General features: G+C 45.4%; 1 protein-coding gene across 45 annotated transcripts in view; it reads left to right on the forward strand.

The window, feature by feature from the left end:
- The first annotated feature begins 1,757 nt into the window (after positions 1 to 1,757).
- The window catches only part of GARNL3 (GTPase activating Rap/RanGAP domain like 3), a 61,876-nt gene continuing 46,412 nt past the window's right edge, over positions 1,758 to 17,221 (forward strand). For 21 of the 45 annotated variants that reach the window (XM_035555068.2, XM_035555096.2, XM_035555091.2 and 18 more), the window contains exon 1: positions 11,593 to 11,762. In XM_035555068.2, coding sequence (XP_035410961.1) covers positions 11,707 to 11,762 — 56 coding nt within the window. In that variant the 5' untranslated portion in view covers positions 11,593 to 11,706. Of the gene's footprint in view, positions 1,780 to 3,973; positions 4,078 to 4,179; positions 4,418 to 11,566; positions 11,763 to 17,221 lie in introns of those variants that run through there. The other 24 variants (XM_035555089.2, XM_035555066.2, XM_050714522.1 and 21 more) reach the window with 9 other exon arrangements.

The following is a 17,221-nucleotide window of genomic DNA, read 5'->3' on the forward strand; positions in this document are numbered from 1 at the left end:
TGGCGCCTCTCCGCCTGCAGTACCTCTCTTCGGCCAGGAGGTGGCGGCAGAGTGCGGCAGTTGCCAGTGCCAAGAACGGCAGGCACGGCTTCACAAACCGTTTTATCGTTAACGGAAGCAGTGGGATCCTCGCGGAAAGTTAGACATGAAAACAGCAGAAAAAAATGCACACCACACTGTCGAGGGGAGGAAATAACTGCCCTGAGCAACGTGCCGCTCCTGGTCTGGCAGCCGAGCAGTAACGGAAAACTACATTACCCGACATGCCCCAGAAACCAACATGGCCGACCGGAAGGTCGGCGCACCGGAGCCTAAAGACCACAACTCCCGTCATTCTGCGGGGCAGGAGGCCTAGCCACAGCTACGGCGCATGCGCAAAGCCTCTCCTCCTGCAGTACCGATTCTTCACCAGCAGGTGGGAGCAGAGTGCCACGTGACGCTACTGCGCATCTCCGTCTGTAATACCAATTTTTGTCCAGCAGGTGGGAGCAGAGAGCGAGTCGCCGCTGTGACGCCTCTCCGCCTGCAGTACCGCTGTTCGGCCAGCAGGTGACACCCGACACCGCCCCGGCACCCGTGCCGACTCAGCCTTCTCCTCTCATGCGCGGAAGCAGAACTGCAGGCACGGCTTCCAAAACCGTCTGCTCGTAAAGGGAAGCAGCGGGAACCAGGCGGAACACCGCACGAAAACGGCAAGAAAAGGTACCCCGCTTCACTGACGCGGAGGAAGGAACTGCCGTTCCAAACTGCCCACGTGCCACTCCGGGCTTGGAAGCTGAGTGGCAACGTGAAACTACATTTCCCGGCGTGCCCCAGAAAGCAACTTGGCCGACCGGAAGCCCGGAGCCCAAAGACCACAACTCCCGGCATGCTGCAGGGCAGGGTGCTCACAGCCACCTGACCCTGTGGACGCCCTGGAGCCAGCCCCGAGCTTTCTGACCTGCTACCCCGCCCCGCGGTTTCGCCCCCTCGCCAGAGGCTTTCCCTGTCCCAGGAATTGAGGAGCATGAAGAATGACACTGGGGCGGGGAGAGAATCTAATGAAACCTAGGCGGAAATTTACTGTTTTGTGAGGGAAATGCTGTGATAGCATTAGAGGATAAGAAACTACGTTTATGGATTAAAATCTGAGATAACTTGAGGGGGACAAATGGAGCATTTTGTGAGGGAAATTCTGCGGTAACGTTTGGGGATATAAAATTATATCTTGGGGATAAAATCTGAGGTAACTTCAGAGGGCAGAGAATGACACCGTTAGGGGGTGGAATCTAATGAAACCTACAGGGGAGAATTATCATTTTTGCAGGGAAAACCTGTGGTAACATTAGAGGATATAAAACTACAAATACATTTATGGGTTAAAATTGGGGGTACCCAGAAGGGGTCAAATGGAGCATTTTGTGAGGGAAAATCTGTGGTAACATAAGAGGATATAAAACTACATTCATGGATTAAAATCTGAGGTAAGTTGAAGGGGACAAGTGAAGCATTTTGTGAGGGAAAATCTACAGTAACATTAGAGGACATAAAATTACAATTATGGGTTAAAATCTGAGGTACCTTGAAAGGGACAAACTAAGCATTTTTGCAGGGAAAAACTGCGGTAACAAGAGGACAAATGGACGCAGCGGGCATCCCCATATCCTTCAGCCACAGGAGCTGGCTCTTGTCCTGTCTCACGGCGTCATCCTTCCTTTTTGCAGCATCCGATGGTGGAGGAGGAAGAAAGAAGAGTCCTGGTGTGGAGCTGTGAGGCGAGAGGAGCGGAGGACTGATGAGGTGGCAAGAGAAAGGCAGCCAGGGCAAAGGGAACCCCCTGTCACCGGGGCTGTGGTCATGGGAGAGCATGGCTGGTTTGTGCTGGGTGCCCTCCCTGTAAGCAGGGCTGGGTCTTTGCGCTCTTTTTGGCCTTTTGGCCCATTGCTCCTCTGGCTGCCCAGAGAGTGTGGCCCCCCTGTAGGCAGGGCAAGAGGCAGCATCTCCGCACCCAAGGGGTAGATGGAGCTCGCCAGACCCCGAGGCCTCCCTGTAAGCAGGGGCAGTCTGTTTCCCCGCTCCTGTGGCCCCAGCGGCTTTCTGCCTGCCGTTGGCCCGGCCAGCGTGACCCCCTGTCATCGGGGTGTGTCACGGCTCTTGGCCTTTGCCTCCCGGGAAGCCCCTGTTGGCATGTTGAGGTCTGTGGCCTCCATGGAGCCCCTCGGGGCCGGCCTGAGGCTCTCCCATCCTGCTGGCGGGGAGGGAGAGGCTGCTCCCCAGGTGCTGGCTGCACGGAGCTCTCTTTCTCTTCTGGAATGCCAACTTTACCCCACAAGGAATGGAGGAGGAAAAACAGTGATGGGTGGCAGGACAGACGGAGGAAGAAAAAACAGGGACAGGGAGCAGGACAGAGGTATGAAGAGCAAAACAGGAACAGGGAACAGGACATCAGAAGGAATAGAGAGCAAGGAGAAAGGGCAGAGAATCAAAGGGAAACAGGGACACAGATTGGGACAGAGGAATCAAGAGAACAAGAAATGAGTGGGAAGAAAGACAGGGACAGTGGCCTATAGAAAAACAAACCAGGGACAGTGAGCAGGACAGAGGGAAAGAGACAAAAAGGACAGGAAAAAGGAAAGAAGAATAGAGAAAGAATGGCACAGGGAGCAGGACATACAGAGAGAGAGAAAAAAAAAGAGGACAGGACAGACATGCTTGGCCTGGCAGTATGGAATTTTGGTTATCGGGTCACAGAAGAGAGCTCGGTAGCGCTATAGTTTTCCTCCTCATATGTGCTTGTATTTCTTAAAACTGAGGGTTCAGTGTCTTTCAATTATTGTTTACAGTGGTCATAGTTGAGGGTTTCTTACTCCGGGGTTATAGTTTAATAATTTATTGGGTGGGACTCAGTATTTGTCTGGGTTTATAGTTTACTCCTTTACCGATCAGCCATCAGGGTTTACAATCTAACATCATCCACAAACTTTAAATCCCTGACAATAATTTGTTGGCCCCAGGTCTCTGCAAAGCTCCCAGCTGTGACACTCCTTCAACTGTTAGGGTACACCTCAGCATCTGCAAAAGACTGAACAGTTAACGAATGGCCAGGCACAACCCCCCAGAACTATGCCCTAGTCTGTGGTTGCCACAATTAAGGCTGACTCTATGCTACTTTGGTCACCTTCTCTGGCTCTGTTTCATTACCAGGATGTCAAGTAGCCCTGAAGGTCTGACAGTTTCACTTAGGTGCCCAGCTAACTCCAGCCCTCTGTTGATGACAGTCCTCAGAAACTGTGGCACTGTGAGACTGCAATGCTAAGTGTCTCCCCTACTTGGCATGACAATGCACACACCCAACACAGGAGGAACAAGCAGTCCCCTAACTTAACCACCCTCTCACTCATCACAGGCAGAAGGAAAGTGAAGCAACCAGCTGTCACAGTGCCTGAGCACTGTGTTCAGCATACCGTCATCAGAAAAGTGCCTCTCATCCGAGAGCCAGGAAGACAGCCCACCGCAGCTGTCTGTCCCCAGCTGTCTCTCACTCCTTCTCCACTAATGCTTCTGCATTAAGTGCAGCCCTAGTCCTTCCTTCAAAGAGAACACTGCCACAGCATGCAAAATTTGTGGTCACCTTCAGACCGCTCATAAAGCTGTGTCCAGCCAAAACAGGATGAGAACGACGGTCTCTTAAAAACAAGAGACACTGCAGGGACTCAGCTACTGAGGCACTGACCCTGGCCTGGACAATGACCTAAGCAGGGCTCCGCGGCCCTCGCTCGAGCTGCCTAGTAAACAACGCCGGCGCCCTCCCTGCGGCCCGCGCCGTGGACCCGCGGGCTCTAGGACCCGGGCTCCGCGGCCTGCGCCATGGCGCGCGGCGGAGGGGACACGGGCTGCCGCGGCGCCGGGCCGCAGCGCAACCCTCGCCGGCGGCCTCCGCCCCCGTGCGCTCGCCTGGTCTGCGTTAGCAGGGCAGATCCGAAACCGAGGGGAGCGCGGGGGCGCCGCGGCGGGAAGCGTCCTGATGCCCTTCTCAGGTGCGCCGGACAGCTTCACCTCCAGCTGCTGCTGGTGCCCGGCGCCTCTGAGAGTTCTCTGGTAACTACCTGGCTCGGGAGCGTCCGAGAACTGCGGGCTCTCGGCCGGCGGGGTGGTGCCGGGAAGCGCCGCCGCTCCGGCAGCGCGGGCGGTGGGCGGGCCCCGGGCGCGGCGGTGCCGGGCCCTGCAGTCGGGCTTTCCGAGGGCAGCGGCGCCGGCCGGTGCTGGCACCGCCAGCCTGAGAGGGGCGGGCGAGCCGCACGTTCTCTCCGTTGTTCGGCAGTGGCCTGCCCGGCTTGGTGGCGACTCTGAAACATGAGAAAACAGACAAAACGCCTTCAGAGATCTGTCTAAAATAAACCGAGAAACAGAAGATCTGTGAAGAACTCATCCGAATGAGGTCTGTGGGTGAACCTGCCGGCCCTTGATAAGGCAATGTTTTCTTTGATATGGGTTCTATACGTGTATTCAATGGTATTTATGTCTTTGTACATGTATAGGTAGGCACACACATATTCTCAGAGACATAAGAATGTCTTGCCTATAGGAAAAGAAGTTCTTGTCCTTTTATTTTGCTTTACATATCATTCAAAACTGTCTCTAGAAATGTATAGATGAATTTTTCATGTGGGAAATGTAGAATGTTTTTAAAAGGAAGTGTTGTCTTGTTTTCTTTAAAACTTTTATTTTTTTCTATATCCTCTGCTTTGCTGAAGTACTTAAAACATTTTAATTACTGAGAATAATTTATATGTATAGAGAGAGAAACATCCGGCTTTACCAGCTATCTGCAAAAATAGCTAGAGTTGAGTCAATCTTGAAAAGTTTTCAGTACAATTTAGAAGATACTTACCTTAGTTCGACCTATGTAAGATACCATTTTTTCCCAGAAGAAAATACAGCGTAATGGCCTTTTTTTCCCCTACAAGTTACACATTTTGTGCATTAGCCTGCTTAAAAATTTTCATCAGTTGTACTTTTTTTTTTTTTTTAACAGCTCATGTTCTGTTTTGGGATTTATCAGATTAACTGGGTTTCGTTTGGATTTTCATCATTCTTTGCACCAGCTGTGTAATTGCAAGACACCCCCCTCCTTTTTTTTTTCTAGAACTTTTTGGTCTAGAATACCAAATTCTCCATTTCCTGCTGAGATTCTGCCTGCCTGTTTGGTGTCAAGTGTGGTGCCATATACGCTTTAGAGAATGTTATTGTGGTTCTTCTGGTTCTTTACTTCTAAGTATTTTAAGTGTGCCTGTAGTATTAGTATTTTATCCGTTCTCTCTTATTGCTCTCTCCACAAACTGTGATGACTGGCTTTTCCTCAGTGTTCAGTATGATGCTGTCTAGCTTCCTTATAAATTCCATTGCTTTCAGGGATGTTGCCATGCATGCCCAGTATTTTAATTTAATAGTGTGAAGGGTGTCTTGAATCAGGAGCAGCAAAACTTTCATGTCTCCTTGGCTAACTTGGAACTGGCTGGTTTCTGCTACTTGCAGGCATACTGAATACTCTCCACAGAAAACTCTCTGTAGGCAGCTGAAATTATGTGATAACTTTACAATCCCATAAATGATCAACATACAGCGGGGTACTAGGAAGCAGGTGAGTCTGCTCCTCTGGATCCGTTGCCATGTATGCACGTATATACATATATACATATATACATATATATATATATATATATAAAAGGATATATATATGCATATATAGATATATAAGTTTGGAGATATAGCTAGTTCAGGAGCTTAACTGAAGTACTTTGACTCTCATGTTATATGGTTGGTTTGCATGCATGCTGGGTGAGCCTTCAGAGACAGGGATTATAGAAGAGTGTAGAATCTCAAACTTGCCCAGGTCAACTTCTGCCACTTCAGGTCTGCACAGGTGCATTGAATAGACAGTGTGAAGTGGCAAGCTTGGAAGTAGTAATAGTGAGTAAAGTTTGGCTGTGCACTAGGAATGTTTATGGCTGGAAGCTAATGCAAACCTTCTGGTCAAGATCCAAGTGGTCTGATTTCTACCTGTCATTATGACTGCTGTTCCTAGTTGGCTAACTGCATTTGAAGGTTCAAAATGGATGACATAGAAAATGCTGGTTATGTGGACTTAATTATGATTTGAGCCACCTTACTCTATCCCAGAGTTTTCAAGACCTCATTATTTATTTTCCAAACATTTAAAAATAAATAAATAAAACACTAAAACTTCAGTATTTGTGGCTTAGCCCGCTTTTTAGAACTTTGCTTCTAGATGTCTTCGTAGCAATTTGATTGTGGAAAAGATGAGTGGTTTTGATTTCATCTAATAAAAGGAAATGGAACATCAGTTCTCTTCCTGGATCCCTTTATGTTATGTAAGTATTTTGTTCTGCTTGCTTCAGAAGATGTGAGGTGCATCACCAGCAGAGAGTTACTAAGTGGTGTGGTTATAAAGGGAACGTTCATCCTTTAAAGGTGTCACTAAAAGCATATTTATGCTCTTTGTGGAAAGCCAAGGAGATAAAATGGGCTGATAGAGTTGTTTTGAAATCCTGCTAGTATCATTACTTGTCAGGTTGAGATGTACCAGCTGTATTCCTATCTAAGAGTCTGCAATCACTTCCAAAGTATTTTCTGTGTCTGCAAAATGGTGAGGATCTCATCTGTCCTGAAGTTGGTTAAAGAGTAAGATTTGTTTCACATGGCTATAACAAAAGTAATGAAGACTGTGTTTGTGGTGGTTTTACCTTGCTAGGCAGCTGAACTCCACCACAACTGTGCTCTCACTCCCCCTCCCCTCCTTAGGAGGGGGAAGAAGAAAAGGAAAAAAAAAAAACAGCTCATGGGTTGAGATAAGGATAATTTAATTAAAGGAAAAATAATTATTAAGGGGAAATTATTATTAATTAAATAATTTAACTAAAGAGTAAAGGAAAAGGGGGAAAGGGAAAAAAAAAAAGAAAAAGAAAAGGCTGTGTGGAAGCACAGAGGAAAAAAAATAGCTCTCTACTTCCTGCCAATGAGCAATGTTTGACCACCACGTCCTTGAAGCAGGGCCTCAGTGTGCCTAGCATTGTTGTTCGGGAGGACAGACATTTTCACGAGAGCCCACCTCTCCCCTCTCCTTCCTTTTTCCACCTTTTATTACTGACTGTGACATCATATGGCATGGAATATCCCTTTGGTTGGTTTAGGTCAGCTGCCCTGGTGATGTTCCTGCCCTACCTCTTGCCCACCTGCAGCCTGCTGGCTCTTGGGGGGTTAGAGGGAGTCCTGATGCTGTGCCGGTATTGCTCAGCAGTAGACACCACACTGGTGTGATACCAATTCTGTTCTAGCTACACATGCAGAGCACAGCACTGTATGGGCTGCTGCAGGGAAAGTTAACTCCATCCCAGCCAGAACCAGTACAGTGTTTTAAGAGAAGTATAGCACTATTTGAAATTGCTGACAGTACAGATACCACAAGTCTGGTGAATTAAGCCCTTCATTTGTCGTTATATAAATCATACAAAATGGAATGCTGTTATAAAGGCAGAAGCAGATTAAAGGAGATGTAACTCTGGAAATTAAACAGAAAAAGTAGGGGGTCATTTTGATTTATACTTTATATGGCATGGTAATAAACCTGAAGAAAAGTAAATCACTTCTTTTTCCTAATATGCCCATAATTCTATTTCTCAGACTTTCTTCTTTAAATCATACATTGTGGGTCTTCTTTAAATCATACATTGTGGGCTCATTTGTCTGCCCTGTTTTAAAATATTCTCTCTCTGTTTATCACTACATGTGCTTAGAAAATCCATTTGTGTGTGTATAAATATTTCTTTTTGAGGGAGTATAGGGAGGAACTTGGCAAACAGTCAGCAGCAATTACGAATAAAGCAAAAGCAGTTCTTTGTGTCTCTGCCAGCCTGTTACTGCAGAGACATGCTGCATCCTGCAACAGAATAAGAAGCATCTATCGTTGCTATAAGCTGCCAATAGGAATCCCACATCTTATTAGGCAGCATCCAAGTAACCTTTCCTAGTTCCACCTCTGTGTGCTTATTGTTTAAAAAATAGGAAAAGAATTACTGACAGCGTGTTGTAAGGGAGGAAGCCCTTTGTGCAAAGAATATTGTTTTTATCATGTTTAAGATTTATTACAGCATTGAAATGATAGCATGCTACAGAAATCTGATGTGCTGATCTTTCTCATGCAGAGGGTCTGTGTTTGCATTCCACTCTGGCTGGAATTTTGACATGCTTTTGGACTTCAGTGTGGTGTAACAGGCCCAGAACTTATTCAGGCTTTTCATTTCAGAAGACCTTCTTAGGAAGGAGTTGATTGAGGAAAAAGCTCAGTCTGAAAAACTGAAGTGAGAATCTTCAGCATTGTTGTAGTTTCTAAGGTCTGTGCAAAAGTAGGTGTTGTTTCTTTTCTGTTTGAAAGAGAGGTGGTCGTGTTTTGGTATTACTTTTTCAGGATGACAGTGGGGCACTACAAAGCAAATACTTACATTTGAAAGCATGCATGTGTTCTTTTTTACTCTGTTTTATACCTAGTGCATAGAAGGGAAGAGGAATAGGGTAAATGACAACTGCGTCAAAGTGAAAATTAAATACATTAAGTAGTAGGTTCTTCCTGTTTCATTACTTCCATAGAAGTAGGTTCTTCTGAAGGAGCAAGAGAAATGAAGCTTCACTTACAGCAAGCTTCTAAAGCAGTCCAGGTATTCATAGAGAACGAATATTGTGGTTTAATACAAAATGCTGAGGAGGGTAATAGTTTGTTGTTGTTTGTTTGTTTGTTTTTCTCCAGTAAATATTTTTGCTTCTCTAACATGGAAGATCCCTTGAAGCTGTTTTACTGGGTATGCCTATTCTTGTCTATTAGGGTGTTTCTCAGTATACAGGCAGTCAGTCTTAAGTTTCCTGTTTTATTAGGTGAAAATTACTTTCGGCTGGCATGTGGAATATATTAATTTAGGTTTGCAATAAACTTGTTTGTGGTAAGTAGTTGGATTTGTGTTCTGATATTGAAGTTACGATGTAGTGGACTCTATACACATAGTCTGCAAACAAGTGAATTATTCTTTACAATGTTTAACGTTACAAGACTAATATCAATTATTTCCATTGATGTTCAAAACTGGAAGATCTTTTCAATGCATGGGGGGTAATCCTTTAATAACAAAAGCAACTTTTACAGTTAACTAGTATAAAGACTTGTTTGCAGTACTTAACCAGTTATCTTGTAGTTTCTTGCCTGTAGACATAAGTTTTAGATTCACTTTTTTAAAAGAAAGTTGTAGTTGGTAAGGTGCAGATTTCTGTCTCCTGTTAGCTTTGAAGATTTGTCAGGGTGCTGCTGTCATGTTTATACATTTAATATTGAGTAAAATCACGATAGTATAGATAGTGAGGGGAGATTACTCTCCAAATTATTAAATGTTACTGATTTAAATTTGATAGCATTATGTCTATCTGAAAGAATTATGACATGTTATAATTACATATATGAGGAAAAAAGTGTGCAGGAGAAAGCATGAAGACATGTTACTCCAAGAGTGCTCCATGCATGGAATTCTTGCTCTGTTTTAGCACTGGGGATCAAAACAAAGAAAATAAAAAGTATGTAAGTATATTTAAATTTTATTCACTGAGCATCATGTTCCAGACTTAGATGCAGCCATCAACTGCCTGCAGTTTGCCCTTTCTACATTGACTTTCATAGGTTGAAAACTACCTTGGCACTGATACATGCTTCTCTAGTAATAACAGCCAGTTTTGTGTGAGGAGATGGATGAGTGGATGCAATTTTATTTTATTTTTTATTTGGACCTGAGGAGCCACCTGCCAAACTGAACAGCTGTTGGACGTGTAACTTGTAGGTGGTCCTACATGATGATGTGAGGTTCAGAATAAAGGCAAGCTGGGTTCCAATTGCATTTTATCACTTGATTCTTGCTCGCAGTTTGCTCGTATTAATCTACCGTTAAACTCACAGTCCAACTGTGTTCCATTAATTCCTTGAATAACAAAAGAGTCTCTCTACCTTTTTTGGAAGGCTTCCTCCCCCTTCTTCCCCCTTCCTCCCCCTGTTATTGAGCAGCTGGTAGTGTGGCTCCTTAAACACACATTATCAGAATTAATAGTGAGGGGTAATGCTGTGACATAGAAGGAAGAGTAAGTTACTGGTGGAAGATGCAGACTTACTTAGACAGCATTGCTGCCAGAAGCTTGTATTATGAAGCTATCCTCAGGTGTCAAAATGTTATAAACTTTGCTTGTGGAAGATCCAAATTAATTTTCTGGTGGCTGACACAGTAAGCAGAGAGACTCAGAACGATATGAATTCTGGAAATTGAATTTCTTAACACTAGGGTAGCTTTTCATTAAAATCAAACCTCAAAGTAAAGTTTTAGTATATTACCTGAAGTTGCAATTTCATGGTAATGGTTGCAAAGAAAGCTAAGAATATACACACAATTACATCGTGTAATAATTCATTACAGTTTACTACCTGGGTGGCTGTGGTATTTCATAATACGCAGTAGTGCACTTAAGTTTATTACAAAACATGCAAGCCATTGAAATTATTGAAGGAGATGGTGTAAACAGAGTACAGCCATGCAAGTTAAACTACTTGAGATACAAGTTGTTACTCTAGCAAAGAACTGTTTCATCTTTAGTCATAATGGTTGATTTTAATACTGGTTTCAACTCCTACTGAAAAGTTTTAAAGTAAGTCTTCACATGGTCAAAGTACTTTATGTCACGTTGTCATGCTTAGATTCGTGATGTGAAGGTGATAAGCATCGACTATGTTTACCTCTTGGAAAGGTAGAGAACAATAGCATGTATCTACATTAAAGGAGAAAGCAGGGAGAAGAGCTTCACACACTTGAAAGTGTTTCCCATTTGGTTTGTGTTAGACTTTTAAAGGCATGCAGGGCTTGTCCAAGGCTCAATTGCAATGAAGTGGTCTGGTGCCAGCTAGCAAACCAAAGATTCTGTCCATGTGCTGTCTGAATTTTCAACTTTGTGAATGAAGTAATACTGGATAGAGCTGCCATTCTGTCCCCGGTAAGGTTTTGCCCTGATGGCTGGTTGTGTTTGAACATGACAGAATAGTCTGTGAGATGACTGCACTTCTGAAGTGTTCGAGCTGTAGCCAGGCAGGCTGAGAAGACCTTTTTATGTGCCTTTACTGATATAACAGTAGCCAGATTAAGCCTGGCTTCTAGGATGCAGCAGAAACCAGAAGCGGACAGTGAGCTGGCAAAAGAGTATTGCTGTGCAGAATGTTTTCCTCGGTGTTTTGCTCCTATTAAATAGCAACCAGCTCAGAGAAAACGACTCTACAGGAGCCTGCTTCTCTACCTCCCGCGTTTACCGAGACGGAGTTCGCGCGGAGTGCTGCCGCGAGCCCGGCCCCTGTCTGTGTGTGGAGGGGCCGCAGGAGGCCCCTGTCTGTGGAGGAGCCCGGCGACCCGCAGGGCCCGTTTGTTCCCCTCCTGTAGCCAGCTCCCGGCTGCGGAGAACGGGCCGCTCGCTCTTGGGACTACAGCTCCCGGCGTGCCTCGCGGCGGCGCGGCACCTGAGCGGCTGGCGCGCCGTGCCTGCGTGCCAGGGCAGCGGGATGTGTGAGGGGGGCTCTCGTCGTCTCTCCCGAGCGGGACGGAACCGCGGAAGCGACGCAGGAGCGGTGAGGCCTCCGCACGCATGGAACTGAGAAGCGCAGAGGCGGTCTCCAGTCGGCTCCTCGGCCTCACTCAGCGGTACCGGAGCCAGGGAGGCGGGGGCTGATCTCGGGTGGGGCGCGGCGCGGGCCTGCCCTGTCGATGGCGGTCGGACGGTGCCATAATTGCACCGGCTGGGACCCTGCGTGTGGGGGCCGGAGGGGCGGTGCAGGGCCGGCCCCCGGGCGGCGGAGCGGTGTGAGTCCCGGAGCTGCGGCCGCCTTCCTCAGGGGCCGTCGCCGCTGGCGTGAGCAGGGCCAGATGTGGTGTCCTCGGGGTGGATTTTTCAGCCTGTTCAGCGTCGTGCTTGTGCAGGCAGGTATCACTGGGAAAGTAACTGTGCGATTACTCGTCTGCTTAGCATGTTTGTACCTGTGCCTACCTGTTCAATGAAAATAGATTAACAGCTACGATGTGTCAAAGGGCTGATAAGTAATGATCTAGATGGTATGGAGATAGGAGGGCTGAAGAGGCGTGCAGGCCTTGTAATCAAACAGGTGCAGTGTGCAAGCTCACCCCTTTCTGCCGCTGTTCCCCCCCCGCTTCTCCCTTGTGAATTGCTCTCATGTGTCAAAGCCCTAAACCACAAAACTTTTGACGTGACACTAGGATACTGAAATCACGTGCTTAAGCTTAGATTATCCGATATGTGGAAACTTGCTTTGCTATTTGACTTTCAGGACTGTTGAAGTTTGTAGGAACCTGTGTTCCCAAACAAATGGGTGAGGGAAATGGAATATATCCTGCTAGTGTACAAATGGGTTTAAACTGGTTTGTTTGTTTTCCATTGGAATAAGGGCTTGTCTGTATTAAAACACTTTACAATAAAAGTAAATTCTAACTTATTAAACAGATATGAGCCACTGGTAAACTAACATCAGTATTTCAGTGCTGGCAATTCATCTTAATACCATGAAAACTATTTTTTAAATTGTCATAGCTGGAACGCCAGTGTTTTTGAAGTGTAGGTCAGGTCAGGACTGAGGAAGAATGTAATCCAGTGAAGAAAATTAAAAAGAAAAGCTCTTATGTATAATTCTGATTTCAAAAGGACTGATAGTGTGTGGAAGTTAGGTATATTTTGGGTAGTTTGATTCAGGATGCAGAAGGACAAGACTATTAATACTAAAACACTAGTGGAAACTGTTGCTGACTCGTGCACTTATGTATGTAGTGGTGAGCGTGGGGAGTTCTTTTTTATTTGTTTTGATCCTATTCTGTCTGGAAGTTGTTTGGGAAAAAAATCGGTCTTGTTTGCACAGGTTGTTAAAGAACTTATTTGCCATTCGTAGAATAAGTATGTTGAGCAAACTGTTACTACAGTAACAGATCTGTTTACCATTTTTAGCAATGGTCTAGATGCAGGAGTTGAATGCATACTTAGCAAGTTTGCTGACAGTACTAAACTGGGAGATGCTGTTGACTCTGAAAGGGCGAGAAGCAGAGGGATCTAGGTAGATCGGAGCAATGGCATGAAATTCAACAAAGGTGAAAGCTAGGTGCTGCACCAGGAATGGAGTAATGCTGATCAGAAGTACAGAATGGGAGATGAGTGGCTGGAGAGCAGCTCAGCAGAAAGAGATCTGGGGGTGCTGGTCGACAGCAGGTTCAACATGAGTCAGCAGTGTGCCCTGGCAGCCAAGAGGGCAAACTGCATTTTGGGATGCATTAAACACAGCATAGCCAGCTGGTCAAAAGAAGTGATGCTCCTACTATATTTAGCATTGGTGCGGCTTCATCTTGAATATTGTGTGCAGTTCTGGGCTCCACAATATAAAAAGAATATTAAGATACCTGAATGCATCCAGAGGAGGGCAACAAAACTAGTAAAAGGGCTGGAAAGCTTGTTTTGTGAGGAGAGGCTGCAGATACTTGGTTTGTCTTGTCTGGAGAAAAAAAGACAGAGGCGATCTCATTGCTCTCCTGAGGAAGGGACTCTCCCAGAGGAGGGAACATGCAGAGAGAGGTGCCTGTCTCTGCTCCCTGATAAATGATGGCGGGACGTGGGGCAACAGCACAAAGCTGTGCCGGGGAGGTTCAGACTGGATGTTAGGAAAAAATTCTTTACCCTGAGGGTGATCAAAAACTGGAACAGGCTTCCTAGAGAGGTGGTTGATGCCCCATTCCTGTCAGTGTTCGAGGCGTTTGGACAATGCCCTCAGTAATATGCTTTAGCTTTTGGTTAGCCCTGGAGTGGTCAGGCAGTTGGACTTGGTGGTCTTTGTAGGTCCCTTCCAAATGAACTATTCTGTTCTACTGTTTGCAGCTTATATTGTACATGCATTTGAACATGGAGTGCATGATTGTGTTTATACGCCTATTTTCAAAAATGTTGTGCTACATTAATTTTAATTTCTACATTTTTTATGAGTGGAAAAAATAATCTCTGTTCATTATCGTGAGTATATGTAGGACTGATGAATTGAAACTATTGATGCTTAGTTTCTTACCCTTCTTCAGCAGCAGAAATTCTTCAGTGAAAGAAAAAGTATCAGAGAAATGTCTTTGATATTGAAAGGTGTAATTTGTGGTGGGACAATGTATTTTCCTAAATTATGTGACAATAGTTTGTGGAGCGGATAGGAGCATGAACATTTTTGGTGTATAAGCTGTTCTTTGTTTTTTCTAAGCTTGTCTGTGTTTTACATCCGTATCTCATGGTCTGAGAAAATAGATTTTTTCTCCCATTAAACGCACTTGCTCTTGGGGTTCTCCTCTGCATAATTTGATGAATATGCCCACCACTCTCACTGCATCTGGGAGTCTCTATACCCTTAGTAGGGTTAGGTCTTAGGTATTTGGGTTAGAATGCCTCACAAGGCATGCATGCATATCAGTTCCTTTTTTTTTTTCACCTGTATTGACATGCATCTCTGTGATCATGGGGTTGCATTGGAGGTTGGCAGTGGTATTGCAGTAACTCTTACCAAGATCCAGTGATGAGTGGTGCAAAGCCTCTGCCGATGTCCTTGCAGAAAGCAACAGTGCTAACTCTTCATTGTTTTTTGTATACTGCTGCTGGCTATTTTCTGCTTATCATTGTGTCTATCATGCAGTGACAGAACTCTGACACAGCACTGCTCCCTGTCATTCTGTGGCAAGCAAAACTGATATAACATGAGATGTACCCAGTACTTTACAGTGCCTCCTAAAGGTAGCTATTTTATTGCTTGTCATTATGGAAATGCTTTAAAAAAAATCAAATAACTGTACTGGGATTGTCTAGATTAAGTGTTTTTCTTTTTTTGTTTGTTTTTTTGTGAGAATCTGGAGTAAAGAATCACACCAGCCATGAAGAGCTTTTTGTATTTGCAAGTGCAGGTAAAATGTAAGTTTATATATCAGCTGGTCTCCTTCGACATCTACCCTGTCATGGAAATCAGGGAGTCTTCATGGTGAACCGTTTTTTGGAGTTGGCCTCCAGAATATTGCTAGAAGCGGTGTTGCATGCGGCTGACCATATGGAGGACAATCACCTATTCCATGTTGGAAAAAAAAAAATTACATTTGAATTTACTCTGCACCTCACTTTGTTTTGTTGTGACTTTCTAGTTGGGAAATGTTAGTGCAGTATTTGTTGTTGAAGTGTAGTCTGATCTGGTCTCTGTATTTTGGACGTTACTTCCCAGGCTCTTTACCTGGGTTGCCAGGCATATAGGCATATACATTAATATATACATTACATTTTTATATTCAATTTCGCTTTCAATTTTGCCCTCCTTTACCTTGACAACCTGTACCCTTGTTACATTAGTGCACTCGTGTTGTATATGTATACCATTTCTTAGTTATATAATGTTTATTTTTTGAATTTCTGATTATCAGTGCAGACAAACTCAATAAAGAGGTTAGGATTGGAGGCAGTCTGGGATGCAGTGACCATGCCCTGGTTGAGCTTGTGATCTTGAGGAATATGGGCCTGGCAAAGAGAAAAGTCGGGACCCTGAACTCCTAAAGAGCAAACTTCAAGCTATTTAAAGACCTAGTGGATTAGATCCCCTGGAACGCTGTCCGGAAGGATAAAGTAGCTGAATAGAGCTGGCAACTCTTTAAGGATGTTTTTCTTACAGCTCAAGAACTCTCTATCCCCCTGTGTAAGAAAGTGAACAAGGAGGGCAGAAAACCAGGATGGCTGTGCAAGGACCTGCTGGTCAAACTGAGGTACTAGAAGGAAAGGCACAGTCAGTGGAAGCAGGGACATGTGGCCTGGGAAGAGTACAGGCATGCTATCCAGATGTACAGGGATGGGATGAAGAAAGCCAAGGTACAGATAGAGCCGAGCTTGGCAAGGGATGCAAAAAATAACAAGAGGGGATTCTGTAGGTATATTGGTCAGAAAAGAAAGGCCAAGGAGAGTGTACCCCCTCTGATGGATGAGAAGTGAGAACTGGTAACAACAGACGTGGAGAAGGCTGAGGTATTCAACAACTTCACCTCAGTCTTCGCTACCAGTCAGACTTTCCATGTCTCTTGTTTCCCTGAACCTCTGGGTGATGGCTGAGGGAGCAAAGACCCTGCCACTGTAAGCGAAGAGCAGGTTCAAGACCACCTGATGAAACTGAACAAGTACAAGTCTATGGGGCCTGATGACATGCATCCCAGGGTCTGGAGTGAACTGGCTGATGAAGTTGACAAGCCTCTTTCCATCATATTTGAAAAGTCCTGGCATTCAGGTGAAGCCCCTGGTGACTGGAGAAAAGGAAACATCACTCCCGTTTTTCAAAAGGGTAGGAAGAGGACTCGGGGAACTACGGACCAGTGAGCCTCACTTCTGTGCCTGGGAAGATCATGGAAAAGATCCTCCTGGAAGCAATGTCAAGGCACGTGCAAGACAAAGAGTTGATCTGAGGGAGCCAGCATGGCTTCACCAAGCGTGAATCATGCTTGACCAATCTGGCGGCCTTCTACGATGGAGTGACTGCATCAGTTGACAAGGGAAGACCAACTGATGTCATCTGCCTGGACTTCTGTAAGGCCTCACGCGGTCCCACATGACATCCTGATCTTCAGCTTGGAGAGAGAGAGATTTGAAAGGTGGACCATTCAGTGGATAAGGAATTGGCTTGAAGGTCGCACCCAGAGAGTGGTGGTCAATGGCTCCATGTCCAGGTGGAGTCTGTTGATGAGTGATGTCCCTCAATGGTCCGTTCTGGGACTGGTACTGTTTACTATCTTTATCAACAACATAGACAGAAGGATCGAGTACACCCTCGACAAATTTGCAATGACACCAAGCCGAGTGGTGCAGTTGATACCAAAGAAGGAAGAGATGCCAGCCAGAGGGACCTGGATGAGCTAAGTCTAAGTGCAAAGTGCTGCACCTGGGTCAGGGCAATCCCAGACATGAGGACAGACTGGAAGAAGAACTCATTGAGAGCAGCCTTGCAGAGAAGGACTTGGGAGTTCTAGTGGACAAAAAGTTTGACATGAGCCAGCCGTGTGCGCTTGCAGGCCAGAAGGCCAACTGCATCCTGAGCTGCATCAACAGAGGATTGGCC

The sequence above is a fragment of the Cygnus atratus genome, chromosome 19 (genome assembly GCF_013377495.2).
Source record: "Cygnus atratus isolate AKBS03 ecotype Queensland, Australia chromosome 19, CAtr_DNAZoo_HiC_assembly, whole genome shotgun sequence".
NCBI classification, from domain to species: domain Eukaryota; kingdom Metazoa; phylum Chordata; class Aves; order Anseriformes; family Anatidae; genus Cygnus; species Cygnus atratus.